At 38.8% G+C, this 19,400-nt stretch overlaps 2 protein-coding genes and 1 long non-coding RNA gene across 4 annotated transcripts; 1 reads left to right on the top strand and 2 right to left on the bottom strand.

Moving 5' to 3' along the window:
• Positions 1–845: 845 nt before the first annotated feature.
• Positions 846–4,855, bottom strand: LOC307017069 (cell adhesion molecule 3-like). Of its 2 annotated transcripts, none has more exons than XM_079646504.1 (5): positions 4,312–4,855; positions 3,495–3,773; positions 3,057–3,377; positions 2,661–2,918; positions 846–2,566 (listed from the first exon to the last, which is right to left on the bottom strand). In XM_079646504.1, exons 1-5 carry the CDS (start codon positions 4,352–4,354, stop codon positions 2,457–2,459), a joined length of 1,011 nt encoding a protein of 336 aa, XP_079502630.1. In that variant the 5' UTR covers positions 4,355–4,855; the 3' UTR covers positions 846–2,456. The 2 variants fall into 2 exon arrangements, with proteins under 2 accessions (XP_079502630.1, XP_079502629.1); XM_079646503.1 differs by having other exon boundaries at positions 846–2,396; positions 4,312–4,826.
• A 445-nt stretch (positions 4,856–5,300) lies between these two features.
• Positions 5,301–18,571, bottom strand: LOC307017068 (hemicentin-1-like). The gene is made up of 11 exons (XM_079646502.1): positions 18,376–18,571; positions 16,843–17,124; positions 16,435–16,761; positions 15,592–15,807; positions 14,785–15,012; positions 14,430–14,693; positions 10,198–10,464; positions 9,946–10,098; positions 7,905–8,123; positions 7,128–7,370; positions 5,301–6,446 (listed from the first exon to the last, which is right to left on the bottom strand). The coding sequence occupies exons 1-11, from the start codon at positions 18,431–18,433 to the stop codon at positions 6,244–6,246; spliced, it is 2,460 nt and encodes an 819-aa protein (XP_079502628.1). The 5' UTR covers positions 18,434–18,571; the 3' UTR covers positions 5,301–6,243.
• LOC307017071 lies at positions 8,021–9,415 on the top strand. The gene is made up of 2 exons (XR_013802008.1): positions 8,021–8,149; positions 9,188–9,415. It is a non-coding gene; the product is annotated as an uncharacterized lncRNA (long non-coding RNA).
• Positions 18,572–19,400: the final 829 nt, after the last annotated feature.

Genomic DNA, 19,400 nt, shown 5'->3' with positions numbered 1-19,400 from the left:
ATACTTTCTACATTCCAGCCTTAGGTGTGACCATGTTCTGCTTTCCAACCAGATATTTGATCTGTTGTTTCGGCCATCATGACTGGCTGTGAACAACAGCCTGTTTTCAGTTCTGCTTGCATTCTTGTATCCTCTTGCTTCTGAACTCCATGCTTTGTGAAATCCCAGCAGGCAGGAGTATTGGTACAGCATGTAGCTTGTAAGCCTCACACTGTGACCAGAATGCAACACAGTATATCCGCTCTGACCGCAACTGCAGTGCAAGTGAGCAAGTAATCGGATGCTCTTTGGTGTGAGAGCACAGCTGGGAATCTCAATGTGCAGATTAAAGTTCATGCTTCACTTTCAATATGCTGCTTTCTCTTCAAGTTCTCTAGAGAATTATGTTCAGCTTGTTTCTATCATAACCTTTTTTTAACTCCTTAACAAATTCAGCAATATCCACTCTGCCAGGTTGTTATAGCAACACAGTCAGAGCATACGCAAACAGTGCTTTCTTGCAAAACCTTTAGTGAAAATGACAAGGACTGAACATAAGGAACATGCCTTCAGAAAAAAATAGGTTTATATTGGCAACCGTAGGCAGGATAACAAATGCTCTCCTTTACATTCACTTTGTGCAATACTGATTAGTATGGCAGCCTGATCACCGCATAATGTAAGCCAAAGAGAGAGACAGAGAGAGAGATCCAGGGGATTTCCGTCTATCCCTCATTTAGTATTCTGCCTAAGGATTTGGAGGAAATTAACATTTTGGATCAAATAATCCGTTATTTTCCCTTTAAAACCCCTTGGATCATTCACAACGTCCCTTTTTTGAAATAATTTGTCTTTGATAACAGCGGTTAACAATGAAGAACAGTCTTTTGTTTATTTTTTAACCAATACATCAGGAAAATAGTATATCTGACACAGGATTTAGTGCCTCATAATCACGTAATTTTAATAAAAAGCGTCTGTTCGCATATCTTTTCATATAAAATTGAAGGAACGTTACAGAAATGGCATGGTCAGTCTTTTCAGTGCAAAGATAAACCAACATTCCAGAGCTGTGCCAGCGCATATTTTAAAGAAACATTTGGTAAAAAATATTTTACATAACATGAAATAGCACAATTTATTCATAAAAATAAAACTGCCCAGTTGCAGGCACTCCCAAGTAATTACTATAACAATTGTATTGTCTGGAAAGCATGTAGTGACCATTGACCTGAGTGGATAAAAACATCATGTAGAATAGATCAACTCTATTTTTGCCTTAACATTTGGTCTTGTTTGGTTAGTTGAAAAAAAGGATAGAAAACAAGTGATAATGCTTGTAATAAGGCAACAATGGTTGTTGAATCAGTACCATTCAGTAGTATCCATTTGTGCAATCTTATCATTAGACAATTTGTTTAAGTTATAAGAGGTGAGGGCTGCAGCTCCTGACTGCCAAAAGGCAAAGCGGCCACTTGGAGGCAGAATAACTCTATAACAATTTGACACACCCACTTTGGCCTTATACATGTAATAGTGTTTCTAATATACATTCTTCTATCAGCTCTATGCAATTCTCTAACATACATACAGTCTATACTCATTTCTTAGAAAAACTTGTGTCTCTTCCATGCTCAAATTCCTTCCCTGTGTTGTTGCTTTGTTGTTAGACAAGTAGTATACAGTTGGTTTACCAGAAGTGTTGCTGGAAAAACCTTCCTGCTGATAAAAGGTGGCTGAGAGTTACTAAGACAGAAACATACACCAAATGTTCAGGCCACAAAACCAAAACAAAGAGCTTAAGGAAGTTAAAAAGCTGCAAAGTTGGGTGTTAATGCTGCGTTGCGGTTGCATGCACCTAGTAAATAACCTGGGTTAGAGTCAGCTTCCGTGCAGGACACAGACTTCAGACAGGAAAAGTGTGTCTCTGACAGCAGAGTGGGAAGCTGAAAGGGGAGATGTGTACCAAATATATCCCTGGTTTCTCCAAGTAACCTGATGTCTTGAGCGCATGTAAATGTACCGTTTGTTAATATAGCAATATTGATTAGTTGAGCTTTACAGACAGCTGAAGCAATGCAATGTCAAAGCTACAGCACCCAAGCATGATAATGACGCCACAAAATAGCCGAGCAAACTGATTATACCTCCAGGCCTTTAAGAGACATGACAATATGTTAATCCAAGCACCAAAAAACGTTAAAAATGTACTACTTACATGGCAAACCCATGCAAAATTGAATTAAAAAAAAGTTGGCCTCATACAGGTCCTGATGAGGCAAGCTGTCCTTAGAGATAGCCGACTTTGCTGAAAGAAAACGTGCCATCAGGTTGCACAAAAAGAAGACCGCCAATGAAGAGCACGGCTCCTAGGAACACAAATCCTCCAACCAAGGCTGCAAAGGTAGTGCGGTTCCCTGTGGGAGACGGGAGTTTGTGTTACATTCTGTCTCAGCTCATCTGTTCAGACTATCTGGTCATGCAGCAGAAGAGTTTCTCTGTTTGTGATAAACCACACATCCCAAAATAAAGATTATTGCTAAGAACAAAGCAATTAAAATTCCAGCAGTGGTTCCAGGGTGACTACCTGATGGAAAACAATAGCGTTAAGCAATTATAGAATTATCAAAACTGCAAGACAATAATAGAGTTGCTGTAACATTTTATGAAAAATATCTTACTTGGAGCTTCGATGACTGTGAAATACTTGGTGCTGGAGCCCTGGGTATTGGACGCTGTGCAGTTGTAGGTCCCTGGAAGCCGAATGGATGGGGTCAAAATGAGCTGACTGTCATTCTTCTTCGTCTGTTGTATTGGGTGTGCGAAACCCCAGCTGTATACCGGCATTGGGTTTCCTGTAGCAGTGCAATTCAACATTATTTTATTCCTAGCTGAGAGTTCAAACGTCTCATTTTCGGGTGTGGTGAATGTTGGCGAGTCTGAGGAAAAAATGTGTTGAAAATACAGACAGAGAGAGAAAAACAGAGAGAAATTCAGACGCAAAACAAACACCATATTCTCCTTAAAAAAACATCTAGAACTGTTATGGGTAATTCAAGATTGCATTAAAAACTTACACAGTACAATCAGTTTCAGAGGCTTGGACTGGATCGTGGGAAGGCTTTGTATCGGTGGCGAAAATATCATCTTTGCTTCACACCAGACCTGAGCTCCGTTATAGCCTCTTTGAGCAGTCAGATTTAAGACAGATGAAGTATTGACTGGAAATGTAGTGTTATCAGTAAATGAGTGTTCGTAGATTATACTATTTCCTATGTGCCAGACCACAAAGAGGTGTCTTATTGGTGTAACATTTACAATGTCACACTGCAAGCGATACTTTTCACCCTCGACCATGGGGTCCATTTGACTTGGCTGAGAGATGAAGTCCGGCATTTCTGTATTAAAAAAAAAAGTGACAAATTGGTAAAATAGTCAAAAAACTATCCAACATCACAAGCACTGAATGATCAAAAATTCCATTAATAATTAACAGAAAGTTAAAAGCTACTTACTGTAAACGGTGAAGTTTAGGGTTTCTGAACACTGAACACCATTTTCGAGATTAACGAAGCACTGAGGTTCCATTTGCCAGTCCTTCACAGAGTCTATTTTTAAGGCAACAGAAGATACCCCATCCTGTAGTCCTGTACCTGTTCCGTAAATAGCCTCCCAGCCCATTGAATCGATCTGGTTGGATGTTGAGCTGCAGTTGAGCGAGAAGGGGTCTCCAAATCTCACCACAACATTGGGAGGGCTGAATTCAATTTCACAGGAGGAACTCACAGGCTTTCCTAAAAGTACAGGGTAAATATAGTTTACAGTATACACAGTAAAAAAAAAGTAGAGTTTTAAACAGCATTATGTTTAAAAGATCATGGCCATGCAAAAGCTGATGAGACACTTTGAAAAGGTTGCAGTGATAATTGTTGGAAAAATAGTAGGCCTACTTCACATCACAGATAACATTGTGAAGAAGATTTTTTTTACAATTGTTACAAGAAAATGCATGCAACTGTAAAAGTGTTTACACTAACAGTAATTGTGCCCTGATCGTTTTGATAGTTGAAAACGTTCTTAAATCATTCCAAGTGTAATTAAATACATTAATAATAATATTTACCAAAAATAGGTCATCTGTTTTACGACACATATGTATGGCTGCCCTGATCATGGTTCAATTTCGACCCCATGTTATAAAAAGCAAACCATTTCAGTCAGATCAGCCTTAGATAAAGCAAACAATGGGCGGAGGTCAGCCGGTGGAGTCGGCGCTTCAAAATACAAAAACAAGTTGGCCTTCTACCTTTGCATACAACGCAAAACACTTACCTGTAAATGCTATAAAGACGCTTAAAACGAGGAACAACTTCATGATTTCTCCGTCGTTCAAACCAGAAGCACTTTTAGGACTAAATAAGATTAAAAAATAGTAAAGTTGATCAAATCCGAGTCCCTCGAAGCTACTTTCTCTTTCACTTGGTGACCGTGTGAGGTGAGATCACATCGTAAGCAGAGACTGTATGATGATCTTAGTCACCAAGGTACTGTAACATTATCCATGTGTGATGCATTGAAGTGCTCCTCGTAATTTCCAAACATTAGCCTCTGGAGTTGCATGTGTTGGTCGGAAGTAAACAGTGTCAATGGTCAATAGGCGGGGACTGAATGCAGGATTGAAGGATGATTGATTTGTTTAGTCTGCTTGATCAACTGATTTATTAATCGATTGAATAACATCCAAAAATTCGCGTTCCAGATAAACCTCTCCTCTAAAACAGGAAGTGTTTCTTGATTAACAACAATATTTCCTACAGCATTAGAAGACAGCAAATATCGGCTGCAATCCAGCTCGTAAAACCGGCTGGCTTCAGTTAACAGCACCCTCCCGTGGAGTCGGTCCAGCAACACGTTCAGACTTGGAAAGTGTGTGCTTTGTATGGAGCCAGTTAGCGAGACAGACCATAGTTTTAGAAGAGCAGTCTGCAGGATAGATAGTGCTGCTGGAGGAACACGGATATGCACGCCCCCTCTTGGTTAGCTTTAATTAGATGTTAACTCTTTAGATTTATTGTTTGTTCCTCCTTCCAAATATACAGACAAGAAATTTCAAGTGTGGGATTTCTCACGGGTCTATCTATACTCTGAAATAGATTTACCAGACACGGATACATTTGCAGTTTTGGATATAAACAACAGTATTGCACTATATAATTGTTGCTTGAAGACACTACACAAATAGTGTTATGTAGCTTTGTATCATACATTTATACACATCAGATGTATTCATGCATGCATGCAAGGTTTCGATAACAAAACAATCTGTTTGAAAAGTCATTTTATTATTAAAATACAGTTTAACATCAGTCACAAATATTTACAGCTTTATTCACAAATCTTTTCATGTCCCTCACATTGAATTTACATTTACACACCGGACTGTTCTCCATGTTCAATACTAAATTGTTTTACCTTTGCTGTTTCTCATAAATAAATATAATTGCTTTGCATTTACATAAAACATCCAGAATCTAAAATTGTAATAGGCAATAAATGCCTGCAGTCATTCATACAAAAGCATTACAACTGTGGCACAAGACAATTTGTCCCATAAGGCCTGACACAATAAGGCACAATGTCACACCTGGCACAGAGAAGGCTACACACTCAGAAAGAAGTGCAGAGTGGCTTACAAAGAATAGTAAAGGGACAATGGGGTCAATGAATAGAATGCACAACCAATACTCTGAGAAGAGCTGATTCAATGTCACACCTTCTGAGGGGCGAAAACACTGCAAACTTCCTGTTAGTAGAAATTAAAACCACAGCAGTTTCAGGGTCATCACTTCCTATGTGCTTTACAAAATCATGTTTGGTTTTTAAAAACAATTTCACACTGAGATCTGAGTTTGAGTGAATATTAAGGGGGCATAATGAGAAGCACAAGCGTTGGTGAAACCAATGTGGACAAAAGACATTCATAATCATACTTAATATGTTCTATAGTGAAAATACATTTAAAACAGTTTTCTTGGCATTTTGAGCCCTTGCTCCTCTTCTTCCTTTCCAGTGAAAAGGTAAAATCCAGTAGTAAATATAAAAGTCTACATCTCAAGTCAAGGTTCATTATTTTGTATGATTAGATTATTCCATAAATGGTAAAATACTATTGTATGTTGGAAAATAGATGCAGCCTTGTCCAGTGGCAGAGAGATGCATTCAGAGTGGTCAGCTGTTCAGTCTGTGCTACCCATAGATGTTCTGCTAAGACAGTTTAGTCATAGGAAACTGCATGTCACATCCGTAGTGGGCTACGTTGCCACTTTGAGTGTCAAGTTTGGCATTTTTAAGACTGTAGCGGCGCATCTTGGTGTTCTTGTAGTAGATTGAGTAGATGAAGAGGAAGACGATGGAGATGGCAACTACTGTGACAGCCACAAATCCAGCTATGAGCGGAAGGTAGTCCTCTGTAAGGAAATCAAACAGGCAAAATATTAACATTTATGAATATTAGAATTAACGGCTAAAAATACAAGTGTCAGATATATTTCATGCTTCAACACATGCATATTACATTTATGTGAACTTTTATGCCAGAAATATCATAATGGTTTCTATGCAGGATAAATAAAGATGCACTTTGCTATTTGGATGAAAAACTGACAAGTAAAAGTGTAATTAAAATTAAAATATAAACTTACAATTTGAACGTAAGATTAAGGCCAAGACAGGAAGACAGGCTTATTGGGTTTATATGGAACATCTATAATGATAAACTATTACAACAGCAAGCAAGTCATTGTAAAAAAATAAGCTTAACTTTCCAACAAACGTACCTTTACCTCCATCCATTCCTCCGGCAAATCGCTCAAAAAGGTCACCCGGCGGCATTTTGTAATGGATTTAAATAGGAGGACAAAATCGTCCTTGAACCTGTATGTATTTTTGCTCTGCTCCTTAAGGTTAACCCCTACTCATGAAATATATTTTACGAATAAAGGCTGTCTAGAGCAAAAATGTATAATTGATCTAGTAAAATAAAGATTTGAGCAGCAGAAACTCATGAATATTAGTTTTTTAGTTTATATAACGTTTTATATTTACTTGCTTCAACCCCTTGCAAGAGATCTGTTTAACTACATTTTTACCTTTTAAAATCACTTCCACTGCATGATAGGTGGAATCCATTTCATTCGTGGCGTTGCATGTGTAGCGGCCGGCTTTATTCACGATGAGTGTGTCTCCAGACTTGTGGGGCACTTTGTCTTTGCCGTAGAGCCACTCGATCTCCGGAGGGGGGTGACCCTCTGCTTCACAGACAAGCTCCTCAGGATAACCTCTGAACAATGGGATCCTCTTTGGAAGCTTTGTGGTATTAATGCTGGGCTTATCTGTTGAGAAATAAAGGGCAAAAAACATTATAAATGTGCACTTTTACAATTTCTTCCTTAAGGAAATTAACACGAAATCAACAATACTTGTTGTATTGAAAATAGGGGGAAATGGACAGAATTAACATTGAATGAACACAGGATATAATAACATAATCAATGGAAAATACAAAACTGGATCATAATAGTAAACATGGCATAAAACTCAAAAATAGGATGAAATAAAATACATAACATAAGAGGTTATCTTCCACTGAATAATAATAAAATAATAAAGTTACAAATATTAACATCTGCCTATATTTGCATGATGCATCAATACACACTGCGGAAGCATCAACATGTCTCCATTCTCTTCACTCTGCTCTTTTCTACATCAGTTAAGGATGTTTGAATCTTTAATAGGAAAATAGAATTTCGTATTGAGAGCACTCTCCGACAAGTTTAAGTATGTAATTATCCTTGAATGTCCATCATCACTTGATCTTACAGTGATGATGATCTACTGAGCAGCAAATGTAAGTGTGATCTTACAGTAAACAGTGATGTTCAGAGGACTGGACATCATGTTTGGAGGAGGCTTTGGTCCTTCAGCTCCAAGATCCAATATCGCTTCACATCTGAACTCTGCGCTTTTGTCATTTCTGTCCAGAGTGAAGCTGATGGTAGACGACACATTCAGCGGGGACCGGACAGCATTGATGTCACAATTTGTGTTGTTCTCAGGCAGGCAGCCACTCACTCGCAGTGAACCTGGACAATTGGGGGGGAAATTAAAAGTAAGTTGCTTGATTTTACATTTACACAATTAAAGTCTCTTAAATAAACACTTAAACCTTGCAAATGGAACATGGATGCAATGTTTTTGTGCTTAGATTGTAGAAAACATACGAACAGAACAAAATAAAAACTGGTTTGTAGATAGTATCATGAAATGAGTCAAACATAGATGCAAAAATTAGATGAACTGGTAAGAAACTAGTCATATCATGTCTAATAAAAACATGATCACTTTTACAAATCTCCCTCACAGTCCACACCACTTTCCTTTACACTAATAATGCTGGTTGTTTAATGAGCAACATCTGATTAAAAAAAGAAATGAGGCCTATCATTATTAGGATAAATAATGAATATGAAGGCTAATTACAAATGTTCGGGGCTGTGTAGGATCTGTTGTCATTCATCCTGTAAATACAAGTCCTAATTTGTCTTCCATGATAGGTTATATTAATGTATGCTGAATAATTACTTCATGTGGGCACATGTCTGTTTAAGCCCCTACACAGCTTCCCCTCAAGAGGCATTGGCCGTTTCTCAATCGCGAGGAAGCTTGCTTGGTAGCACATGTCTTCCGAGTCACTTCCTTCAGAAGCTAGGCAAGAATCCTTCCTGGCATTCGTAAAACGAAGAGTGGAACAGGCTAGCAAGTGTGCAGGTGTGCGTCATATGAGAGGCCCCGCCTTACATTTTCCGCCACAGATTTGGGGAAATTGGTCCGTGCGCAAAGCTTTGTGGGGATTTGAAGGACACCCATGTGCAGCCTCGAAATTACCCCCAAACCAAGGATGCGGCCTCGGTGGAATTCCAAGTATGCTGGAGATTGGAACAGTCCTTCGGCGGCACTCAATGACGTAGTATCCTTGAAATATTGGCTTGGAAGCCAGTTTCCTCGCGATTGAAAAACGGCCATTGTCTTCTGCCAAGTTGCCATTGTAAATAAGTTACCTGTTGTTACGACCCCCCCCCACCCCCCTCCACTCCACTAGAGGTCTCTGTCTTTGTGTTCTGCTGCCTGGCTCTTGTTTGTGTTTCAGGTGATCAACCTGATGAGCCACACCTGGGCCGTCTACATAAAAGGGCAACACCAACCCATACTGCCCTCTCACTCTTCTGTTGGACACGGCCGCGTCTTCGTTTCTTCACATTTTCACACACCCATACATCCAATCATTACTGATAACTGACTTCCACACTTATTAGGTTTCTTAGAAGACCTTTGGTTTTTGTGGTATTGTAAATAAATATGCTTTTGTTACACTTAACTTGTCTGGTCTCCCATCTTTGTTGCAGCCTATGAGCCAGGCTGTAACACCTGTAATGCTATTTATCAATCTAGATTGCCCACCATCCCTTGTTGTGAGAAGTATATGTAGGAACTTTTTATTTCTTTTTATTGCATTACAGCGCAGAAGGAAGAAAATACCTACTCATGGCTGACCTGTGTTAACTTACGCAAGAGTTAAGCAGAAAAATACGCAATAATGTTTACATCTCTCATCCATGAGTATGTGTCAATTGTTTTAGCATGGTTATACGGTTTGTGGGATTAGTTCAGTAGAAAAAAACAGTTCCTACATGAAACACTTTCGGAACAAGATCTGTGGATTATCTTGAGTAACTGGGTCATTTTAGGGAATTCATGTCTTGAGATTTTCAAAAAAATATTTACGGGCGCTGAGTACCAATATCTCTAACACTCTGTAACTAACACCCAAAACCATCTAGATTAATACATAACCCTAATTGGTAAGATTTTGATTTTGGGGTGAACAGTCCTAAGAGCATTCCTCACCTTTTGATAAGGTTTTATTCCCTCTGTACCACTGCACGACGAGGTTCCCTGCAGGAGCAACGTTGGTAATGTCACACTGCAGCTGGAACTCCTTGTCCTCCACCACTGAGCTCAAGTTATTCACAGTAGAAACGGAGACACTGTCTGGTGTTTCTGAAGAGAGGAAATCGCAATTTTAAATCAGGATTCTTCTTCTTTAGAAATATGTTAAAGGTTGATGAAAATTAAAGTCCAAAAGTTAGAAATACATACTGTAGAGGGTGAAGTTTAAAAGTTTCTGGCATTTTTCTCGTACATGAAATATTGCAGTACAAACAGGCTTTGGGTCCCAGTCTTTATGGGTGTCAACAGACCAACTCGAGCTGTACATTTTGACACCATGCAGAACCTGCCAGTAGATTTCTTTCACATGAGGCTGGTCGGTTGATGTTGCATTGCATGTCGCAAGTTGCTCTCTGTCTTGGTATTGTACCACCATCCTCTCCGGAGTTATTTTGATGGGGCATTCTTGCCCGGCACCTGAGGAAAGTAGAAGGGGCATGAAATGTTATTCAAAGTCTACACACATCCATTATCTTAACACAACATTTCCTCATCAAGGGTAGAGTTGAAATGTTGTGGAATGACTCACGAACAAAAGCTGGGTCTCAGGAGGAAACAGGAAAAGGCTCAGGAAGGATATACCCCCCTCCCATAGGAACGGTCTACATTTGCTTTCCTCCATTCTTTATGTTGGACTTTAACGTTATCATTATCTCAAGATATATGCGTCAAATTCCCAAATCCCATTTGCAATTCACTGTAATCTAAATTGAAAATACAATGTTATCAACTAACTGTAATATACACAGGATGTGAAAGGAGGCTTGACACATTAGATTAGATGGACAAAAGGTCATACTCATTCTAACTAATTATTACACCCCAAAGCACTTGTTTTTCCATAATCCTTCACACAAACACACACAATTATTATGTGTTCCCTTTCAAAGCACATGCAATCACTACATAACAACAACATCTGAGTAGCCCGTCCCTTTTTAACTAGCTAAAACTTGCTGTTGCTTTAAATTAGCTCCTCATCACTCAGCACTCTACATAAATAGACCAATACAATCCCGCGTTTCGTTCCTTATAAATCTACCAGCCTAATGGAGCCACTTTAATCTCGAGTCGACACAAAAGAAAACATGAGGTCTATAACTTCACTCTCAACTTACTCGGTGTCCCGTTAGAAAGCGACAGCAGCTCTAATGCCAAGAGGACTGAAAGTAGACGAAGAAAGTTTAAATCTTCCATTAGAATAAAGTTTCTCCAGCTGTGGTCGACCCTCTTCCGTTAGACTGAGCGCCTCTGAGGTTTATCTTGCTTCCCCTCAGCTACATGGGACCAGCCGGAGGCTACTTGTTGACTTTTTGGAAGAAAGCTAAGCTAAGCTATGGTTGTAGGCACTGCTCCCAGCTCTACATCACGGCAGAGGAAATTGGGAAACAGCCATGGGAAACAGCCCTCCCCCGGCCATGGGCACGCACGCACACACACACACACACACACACGCGCGCGCCCGCACGCACGCACACACACACACGCGCGCGCGCACACGCACACTGCAAGCCCTCACACCCACGCTGTCTGTAAATGTAACTATGAGCGGTGCCAGTTGGCTACAGTGAGGCGATAGCTTGTTTTAGCATTATGATAAAAAGATGGTTATAAAGGTTAGACACTCCAGAAAAACGCGATTCGGCGATCGCAGAATTTACCGCATAATCAGCAAAATGGCGCAGATTTTTAAAAGGCCGCATATTTATCAAAAGGCCGCATAATCCCCGCATTTTTCCACACAAAGTTGAGAAGAAAAAAAATTAACTCGTTTTTACGTGACGTCATCAGATTGCGCATCACAGAATGTAAACAACACTGTATAGAGCAGGGGTCACCAACCTTTTTGTCACCGAGGGCTACTTCAAGGGTACTGAGTAATACGAAGGGCTACTTGTTTGATACAAACTTCCTGAATAACATAATTGCACGGTTCACCTTTAATGATAATATTATTATTAATAATAATCAGAATACATATTAATTTACTGTATGTGAAGGAATGTCTGATCACATGTTAATATTAATTATTCCTCACAATAATTATTAACAATGATTTACCATTGCTATAGCAACCCCATTGTTTTGTTATGAAAATGTATCTATATTTATACACATTCTCGCGAGATCTATCAGGGGTCGTTGTAATGCTGCGTTCACACCGTACACGACTTTGCTCGAGTTTCACCGCTGCTGCCAGCTGTGTTTACTCGCATCATTCAAACAAGACGCGCTGGCTCGGGAGCTACAACTACAACAAAATGAACATATTTTACAATGATTAAATTGTAATACACGTTTCTAAATGATGCCGAAGTAACAACATACTGATACCGGTTAGTAAAAACCATGAATTAATGCTTGACAAGTCTGCAGACAAGACGTCAGGCGAAAAAACTTTTTAAATGCTTGTTTTCTGAATGGAGATTGGGTCGACCAGGCTAAACTAACGTTGTATACAGTATGCTCATTCCACACTCATAACAACGGCCTACAGACATAAATAAACCAGCGACTGTATTCGCCATGACACAGAAAGTCTGTGGTTTGTACTTGTTTAACTTTTGTCCAGTTTCTGAAAAGATATGAGGAGCTGTGATCTCTGTTTTGCTCACTTCTGATGTTTTCTGGTTGAACGTCAGTGGCAGGCTGAGATCCTCACCACTGCTGTGTGTGTGTGTGTGTGTGTGTGTGTGTGTGTGTGTGTGTGTGTGTGTGTGTGTGTGTGTGTGTGTGTGTGTGTGTGTGTGTGTGTGTGTGTGTGTGTGTGTGTGTGTGATTAAAGTAGCCCAATTGCTTTTGCAGTAAATAAACATTGAATTTGTTTAATTGAATAGTAAAAGGGTTTAACGTTAGTGGCAGGTTGTGTGTGAGAGAGAATAAATAAGACAGCCCAATATTTAAAAAAATATTTATTCTTTTTTCCCGCATATTTAGCATATTTCGCAACTTTCCGCATATTTCGCAACTTCCCGCAATTTCACCGCATAAAATCACATAAAAACCCCGCATGTTTAATCGCATAATCAAGGATTTTAGCCCGCATAATCAAGGAATTTAGCCCGCATAATCAAGGATTTTTGCCCGCGTTTTTCTGGAGGGTCTAAAAAGTGGTGAATGTATCCAAATGAGTCCCTTTAGAGTTCATTGGGTTCAATTAAAAGTGTTTGGTAAATAATATGTCGTAAAGGCTTACATTGACAATAGGTTTAAAAAAATAAATATTAATTGTACACATTACAAAATGAGATTCTGTTCCCCAACTAAGTTAAGTGTGTTAAAACAAAATGTGCTTAAGTTTTAGAAATATTTAGTTATCCAGAGTCTCTTTTTGTAATTCCAGTCAGACAGGAGAGATAGTGGCAGAGCTAGTGGTAGTGAAGGCCGCCGTCAAGTGCCTAAGGGCTGGATGAAGGAGATCGACATACGGAAATCCCATAATCACAGCAACATTTCAAGTCCAAAGGCTGTTGTACTGAACTGGATAAATCCTCAACTTTCCTCGGTCTTCAAATATGAAAATACAGTGCCTGCATGCAGTGCTCAATAAGTACTCTCTAAGTTTGTGGTGCTAATAGATTTTAAGCAATGGATTTTTGATCTCTGCCCTCCCTCTGTTAGTATTGAAAATCTATTGTATGTCAATATTTTGAGCTTCAACAAACAGCAAACTGAGCAGCACAGCCGCCCCAATAACAAGATATTGTAGCCTTCAAAAATCAAGGAGGATAGGTGCTGCTGTTGCATTGTGATTGACAGGGGGACAAGTTATGCAGCGATAATGGAGTTCCTTCCTCTTGGTAGCTTTAAAGAAGACCCTCCCAACATGAACTGGGAATGCCCCTATTGCCTTGTGTTCGCTCAGCTAATCTGTCTGCATGGTGAGTTCAAGTGGTTTTGTACTGTGAACTTGTAATCAACTTCAACTTGTTTTATACATTATTTCTAGTGATGTGCCAACTGGTGAGAACATGCAGCACTGATCGGTGTTATTCCATGTTTATTTCATGATGTTCTCCTTTAAAATAAATGTTTGTGGTGTACTGGTTTGTAATTTAAGGTCTTTGAAGTCATGGCTAAAAAAAAAAACTTCTTATATTCGCCTATTCAGCAGCATTCTTTTTATTGTACAAATAATTCAGAGCCTCCTATTAAAGGCTATTTATTTCTGTTCTTTCTTTGTTTCCCTTCCCTTAACAAATTATTGTTATATTTGTCAAAAAGACAAGAAACGCACAATAATGTTAAAAATGAATTAGACTGACAGAATTTTAGTTTTTGAACAATTCCGTAGATATGGCCAATATATATTTTTGGGGAATTATTTTGGCATCATAATCACATAGGGGAAATCTGATACTGTGACATAATATTGACCCTACCTTTTACCGTGACTGTGGCTGTTTTAGAGACATTTCCTCTGTCATTCCTGGCGTGACATGTGTAGGAGCCCTTGTTGTATACAGTAGCGTTATGGATGTGCAGACGGGACACTCCATCTTCATTTTCCTCCACCACATTGGCAGTCTGATAATAATCCCAGAGATAGTTTGGTCGTGGGTTGCCCGTTGAGGAGCACTTCAACCACACATCGGAACCAACATCAACTTCTGAGTCTTCAAGCTCGACTATCTGGGATGGTGGGTCTACAGACAACAGTGAAACAATATAAGTCATAATAGAGAAAAACACTCAAACGAAAAGTAAATATTGAGGATTTTCATCAGAATAACTTACATACGACATTTATCTCCACTGTGACGTTGATACTTGACAGATTGTTTGAAGCTGTGATCACATACTGCCCTGTATCACTTCTTGTCAAGCTTTCTGGAAGGGCCACCTCTTCTTCGTCTTTAAACCACATAACCTCAGGTTCAGGAAAGCCCTCAACAGTGCATGAGAGGTTGTGAGGAGCGTCCTCCAGTGCAGTGTAATTGCTCGGACACTTCAACTCTGGTTTATCTGGTAACAAAAACACTTGTTCTTTAGTATACAGTGGATTGACACTACAACAGCTAGCAAGTGGTGTTCATAGTTCACTACATTTATCAGACATTTATATAAACAGACTTTTATGTGAATTACTTTCCATGCAGTTTAAAGTTTTGTAAAGTTTTCATCTGTTCTTATTTGAATCTTGTCGGTGTGTTGAGTTGTTTGACCGTCGTAAAAAAGTAAAAGTCTATTTACACTTTACTGTAATAGTAACCAACAAATATAATAATGTAACAAGTTGGTTATTCTGCATGAAAAGTACTTTGAGTTTTATACCTAAGTATATTAAGATGAACAGACGTATTAACTTTTACTTGAAGCCTTGACACTTGCAGTAGAATCATTTTTATACTAGTATTGCTTTTTAAACTTAAGTAAAACACTACTACAGATTAAAAGAACAATCCTGACAACAGGAAAAGCAGAACCCAGAATCTGTGTAAAATATATGTGCAAAATTTTGTAAATATACAGTAACCCCACCACTAATAATATTGTCTTTATGCTCATGTGGTTGCTGTTAGTGCTGATGACTGTGATACTCACACCACACATCAATCCGGTGTTGCGTTTTGGTTGTTTTAGCGCCTTCAGCTACAGCGTCGTACATGCCTGCGTTCTCCCTGTTCAAAGGCTCGGTCGGTTCTATGGATGTTCCATTTTTCAACCATGTGACCGTCGGTATAGGATATCCCGTTACAGAGCATCTTCTTTCCAATGTTTCTCCTTCCAGTACAGCAGCGCATTGAACCTCTGGTCCAACTAAAACAACAAGAATGTATACTATTTTACTTTTATTTAACAGAGAAAAATCATTTTAGTCTTAAATGACACTTCTCCTTTTAGACATGCATGTAAGATAACTCAGGGCTGTAACTTGTGATTATATTACTTTTCGATTAATCTAGTCATTCTTTTGTTGAATAATTTTTTGTGTGTAAAATTTAAAAAGGGAAAAATCACAAATTGCTACAGCTCAAGGTGACATCACAAAGTGTCTTGTAGTCCAACAGGTCAAATGTTTGTTATTTCTTCTTGACAAATGACAGGATTATTAGTTTAAACAGTTGCTTATACATTGTCTGTTGATCTGATTATTGCTTTATTGACCTAGCATTGGCTCTTCAAGTGCCCTTTTATTTTTGCAGACCTCTCAAAGGGCATTTGAATTATTTAACAATAATGTAATGGGCTCTTTATTAGCCCTTGCTACACCCTTCCAACTGTATTCATGTAAATCAGGCCTGTCTCTGTAATCCGGCTGAAGAAAAACAAACCTTGAAGGAGATAACACACAATACAAAAAAAATACAATTGACAGTTTTCTTAAAGCCTATATAACTTAAATAGGCTTTCAGATTGGTGAGTGAGTATGCATTATATACTTACAAAATACTTTAACATTATACTCTTGTGAAGATGCATTTAGTTGTGGACCTTCAGGTCGGAGGTCCAAGTGTGCCTCGCATCTGAATGTTACTCCGTTGTCTTGTCTGGTCGGTATTAGGCTAAATATAGATGACTGATCCACTGGTTCCTTACTGGGATCTTTAAAAGTGTCTTCATAGACCATTTCATCTCCTTTGTACCACTTTACGGTGAGATTTATAACAGGAGCTATATTCTGGATGTCACATGTGAAGTTATGTTTCTTCCCTTCATACATCTCCATATGTGGGCTACTGCTGGAGCTGAGACTGATGTTTTCTGGGAATGCTGGAGAAAAAGTAGATACATTTTTAGACTAGTATCAGACAGAGTATCATTCTCATTTCCCTCAAAATGAGCAAGACTTACTGTAAAGTACAACTTTAGGGTACTTGAAACACTGCTGAAAGGAACTATTCGGGGACGGGTTGATGTAGCATGAGGGAGAAATTTTCCATTCTGTTAGCTTCTCCACTGTCCAGGCCATATGGGTGACATTCTCTAGACTTTTTCCTCCTTGTGAAGCCTCCCAGCCAATTCCATCAAACAGGCTCTCCGATGTGCTGCAGTTGACTGACACCGAGTCTCCATATCTCACCACAACACTGGGGGGGCTCAACTCAATGGGACAGGAGGTAAATACACCTGCAGCTTGGGACATATTGTAGCACATTCACATAATTGTCACAAGAGAAACATTTCCTTGCATTTTTTCCCTTTGTTTGTTGTATGTAAGGTGATTAAAATGCATCAACAACAGCTTAGTTCGTTTTTGAGTGCATACACAATGTACTTCAACAATAGCAGCTAAATGTTGTAAAAAATCAACTTAAGTGTTTCAATTACCGAGGCATTTCCCTTAACTTGAATGTATCAAACAAGGTTTTAGGGCGCTGTGGATTTCTCCAGTAATAACTGTGATTGAATGAGAAGATATAGAGGAAACAGTGCAGGGGTGTTTAATGACACATCCTGGATACAGATTAGATATCCAGGAAGGTGTTTTTTCTTTGGAGAATTTGAAGTTGGAAATATGTAGAATGAAAACGAGTTTCACTTTTAGTTTGAGTAGAAACCATCAAAGAATGGGCAGGAAGTCCCTGTTCTGCCAGGTGCTTTCCCCAACTTTCCCAATTAGCCACCAAACGCCCGTTACTTTTAAATACTGTTTTAAAACAATTTTATTAACAAAAAACTAACAGTTGTCAAACACCAAACGTTAGAGAAATTGTATTTGTGGACTCAAGCCATTTAAAATTCAGGTAATTAATTATTAAGACAAGCTCTCTGTATCCTCAGCCTCTTCTAAATCTTTTCAAGATCTCACTTTGGTGTACATTCAGAAGAACTGCGAAATAAATGTTGGCTGTTTTTCATCTCTCCTTGGAGATGTGCAGCTTTAGTCAATGCCAGTACATTGAGCAACACTGTTACATAAATAGGCTTATAAACACTTTTAATTTGAACAAATTAAGTAAGGGGCCGGATTTTAAGATATTTATATTCCATAAACCTTTGTTTGGGACGGCTGGTCAAAGGCTTTTAAAGTTCTTTGAGAGGTATTATTCTAAAAGAGTCTCAGATTAAAATTCCCAATGTGAAGCTCTTTGTTTGCCCTCCGTGCACAATGCGCTTGCAGTCCCTTTCTATATACCGCCCCCTTCTGGTTAAAACTAAGTTGTGCACCCATCACTTACACCTCACACTTTTACCTATTTTACATGTTATTGTTGGCGCTTGGTTTATTATAGCATTTGCTCGTATACAACGTTTTCGGAGCCTATTGAATACAAGCTACAGTTCATGGTTAACCATGAAATAGTCCCTGTGTTTAATAACAGTACAAAAATAAAGGTAACAATATCATACATTAGTAGCCTTCTGAGCATTGTGGAGACCTACCTGTCGCACTGAGCAGGACCCCCACGAAGATTCGAATAAATGATGTACTCTCACTCATTTCCGTTGTTTACTCATTGGATTTGAACAATGTCCCTTCTGTCGTTTATCCCAGCTCTGCTCGGCTTCTCTCCTGGGCTGCTGTGTCCGGTCCGTAATAAACCAATGAAGCACATTCAGAGGAGAGAGCAGAGAGAGGAACACAGCCAGCACACTGGTAGGTATACTCTCTCTCTTCCTCTCTCTCTCTCTCTCTCTCGCCCTTTCTCCCTCTCTATTTCTGTACGGTCGCTGGTGGTTTGTGTGGGAGTCAGGCGATGTTACTTAGCCTATAGTTGTTCTGCTGCTATGTTGTTTTCAGCACATTTACATAGATTGATGTTTGTATTTTATAACATGTAATTGACACAATCTGAGAATATCACATTAAATTGAGATTGGGTGGATTAAGATTTAGACCATTTAAGATTCTTTGTGTAGCTCCTTGTGCACAAAACATAATAGGCTTCAGGGGATAATACATTTGAGCTGCTTTACACTCCCAATATACATAATGGCTCAGCAGCAAATCTGTTTGTAAGTAGGTTTGAAACGGAAAATATCTCTGTTCAATGATCATAACTAAATGATGTTTTTTTACTGGTTTCAAATTATTATAATTGAAATTATAGAAATGTTTTACTGTTGTGTTTACACATTTCACATATAAGACCCCCTTGAATAATAATGCAAAAATCCTGCTGCTTTCATTCGAAATAAGAACAGATTTGATGTCAGGAATAGCATAATGCTGCTTCTTATTCAAGCTAAACTGTCCACATTTTTTGTACGCATAAGGATGAATTATGCCCAAACTCCTTAAGGTCACCGGAGCAGAGATTCACACCCACATGCGAGACAAAATGAATCTCTGCAGCCCTCCCAGCAAAGTGATTCATATTTTGAATCGTTAAAGAATGTTTTTCTTACCAAAATCTGACAAGTTTACATCATTTATGGATACTTTTTGATTCCGAAATGAAATATGT

Source organism: Notothenia rossii (genome assembly GCF_949606895.1).
Source record: "Notothenia rossii genome assembly, chromosome: 8".
In the NCBI taxonomy this organism is placed as follows: Eukaryota; Metazoa; Chordata; class Actinopteri; order Perciformes; family Nototheniidae; genus Notothenia; species Notothenia rossii.
Note: the sequence above shows the minus strand (reverse complement) of the source record. Positions and strands in the feature narration are given on the sequence as shown.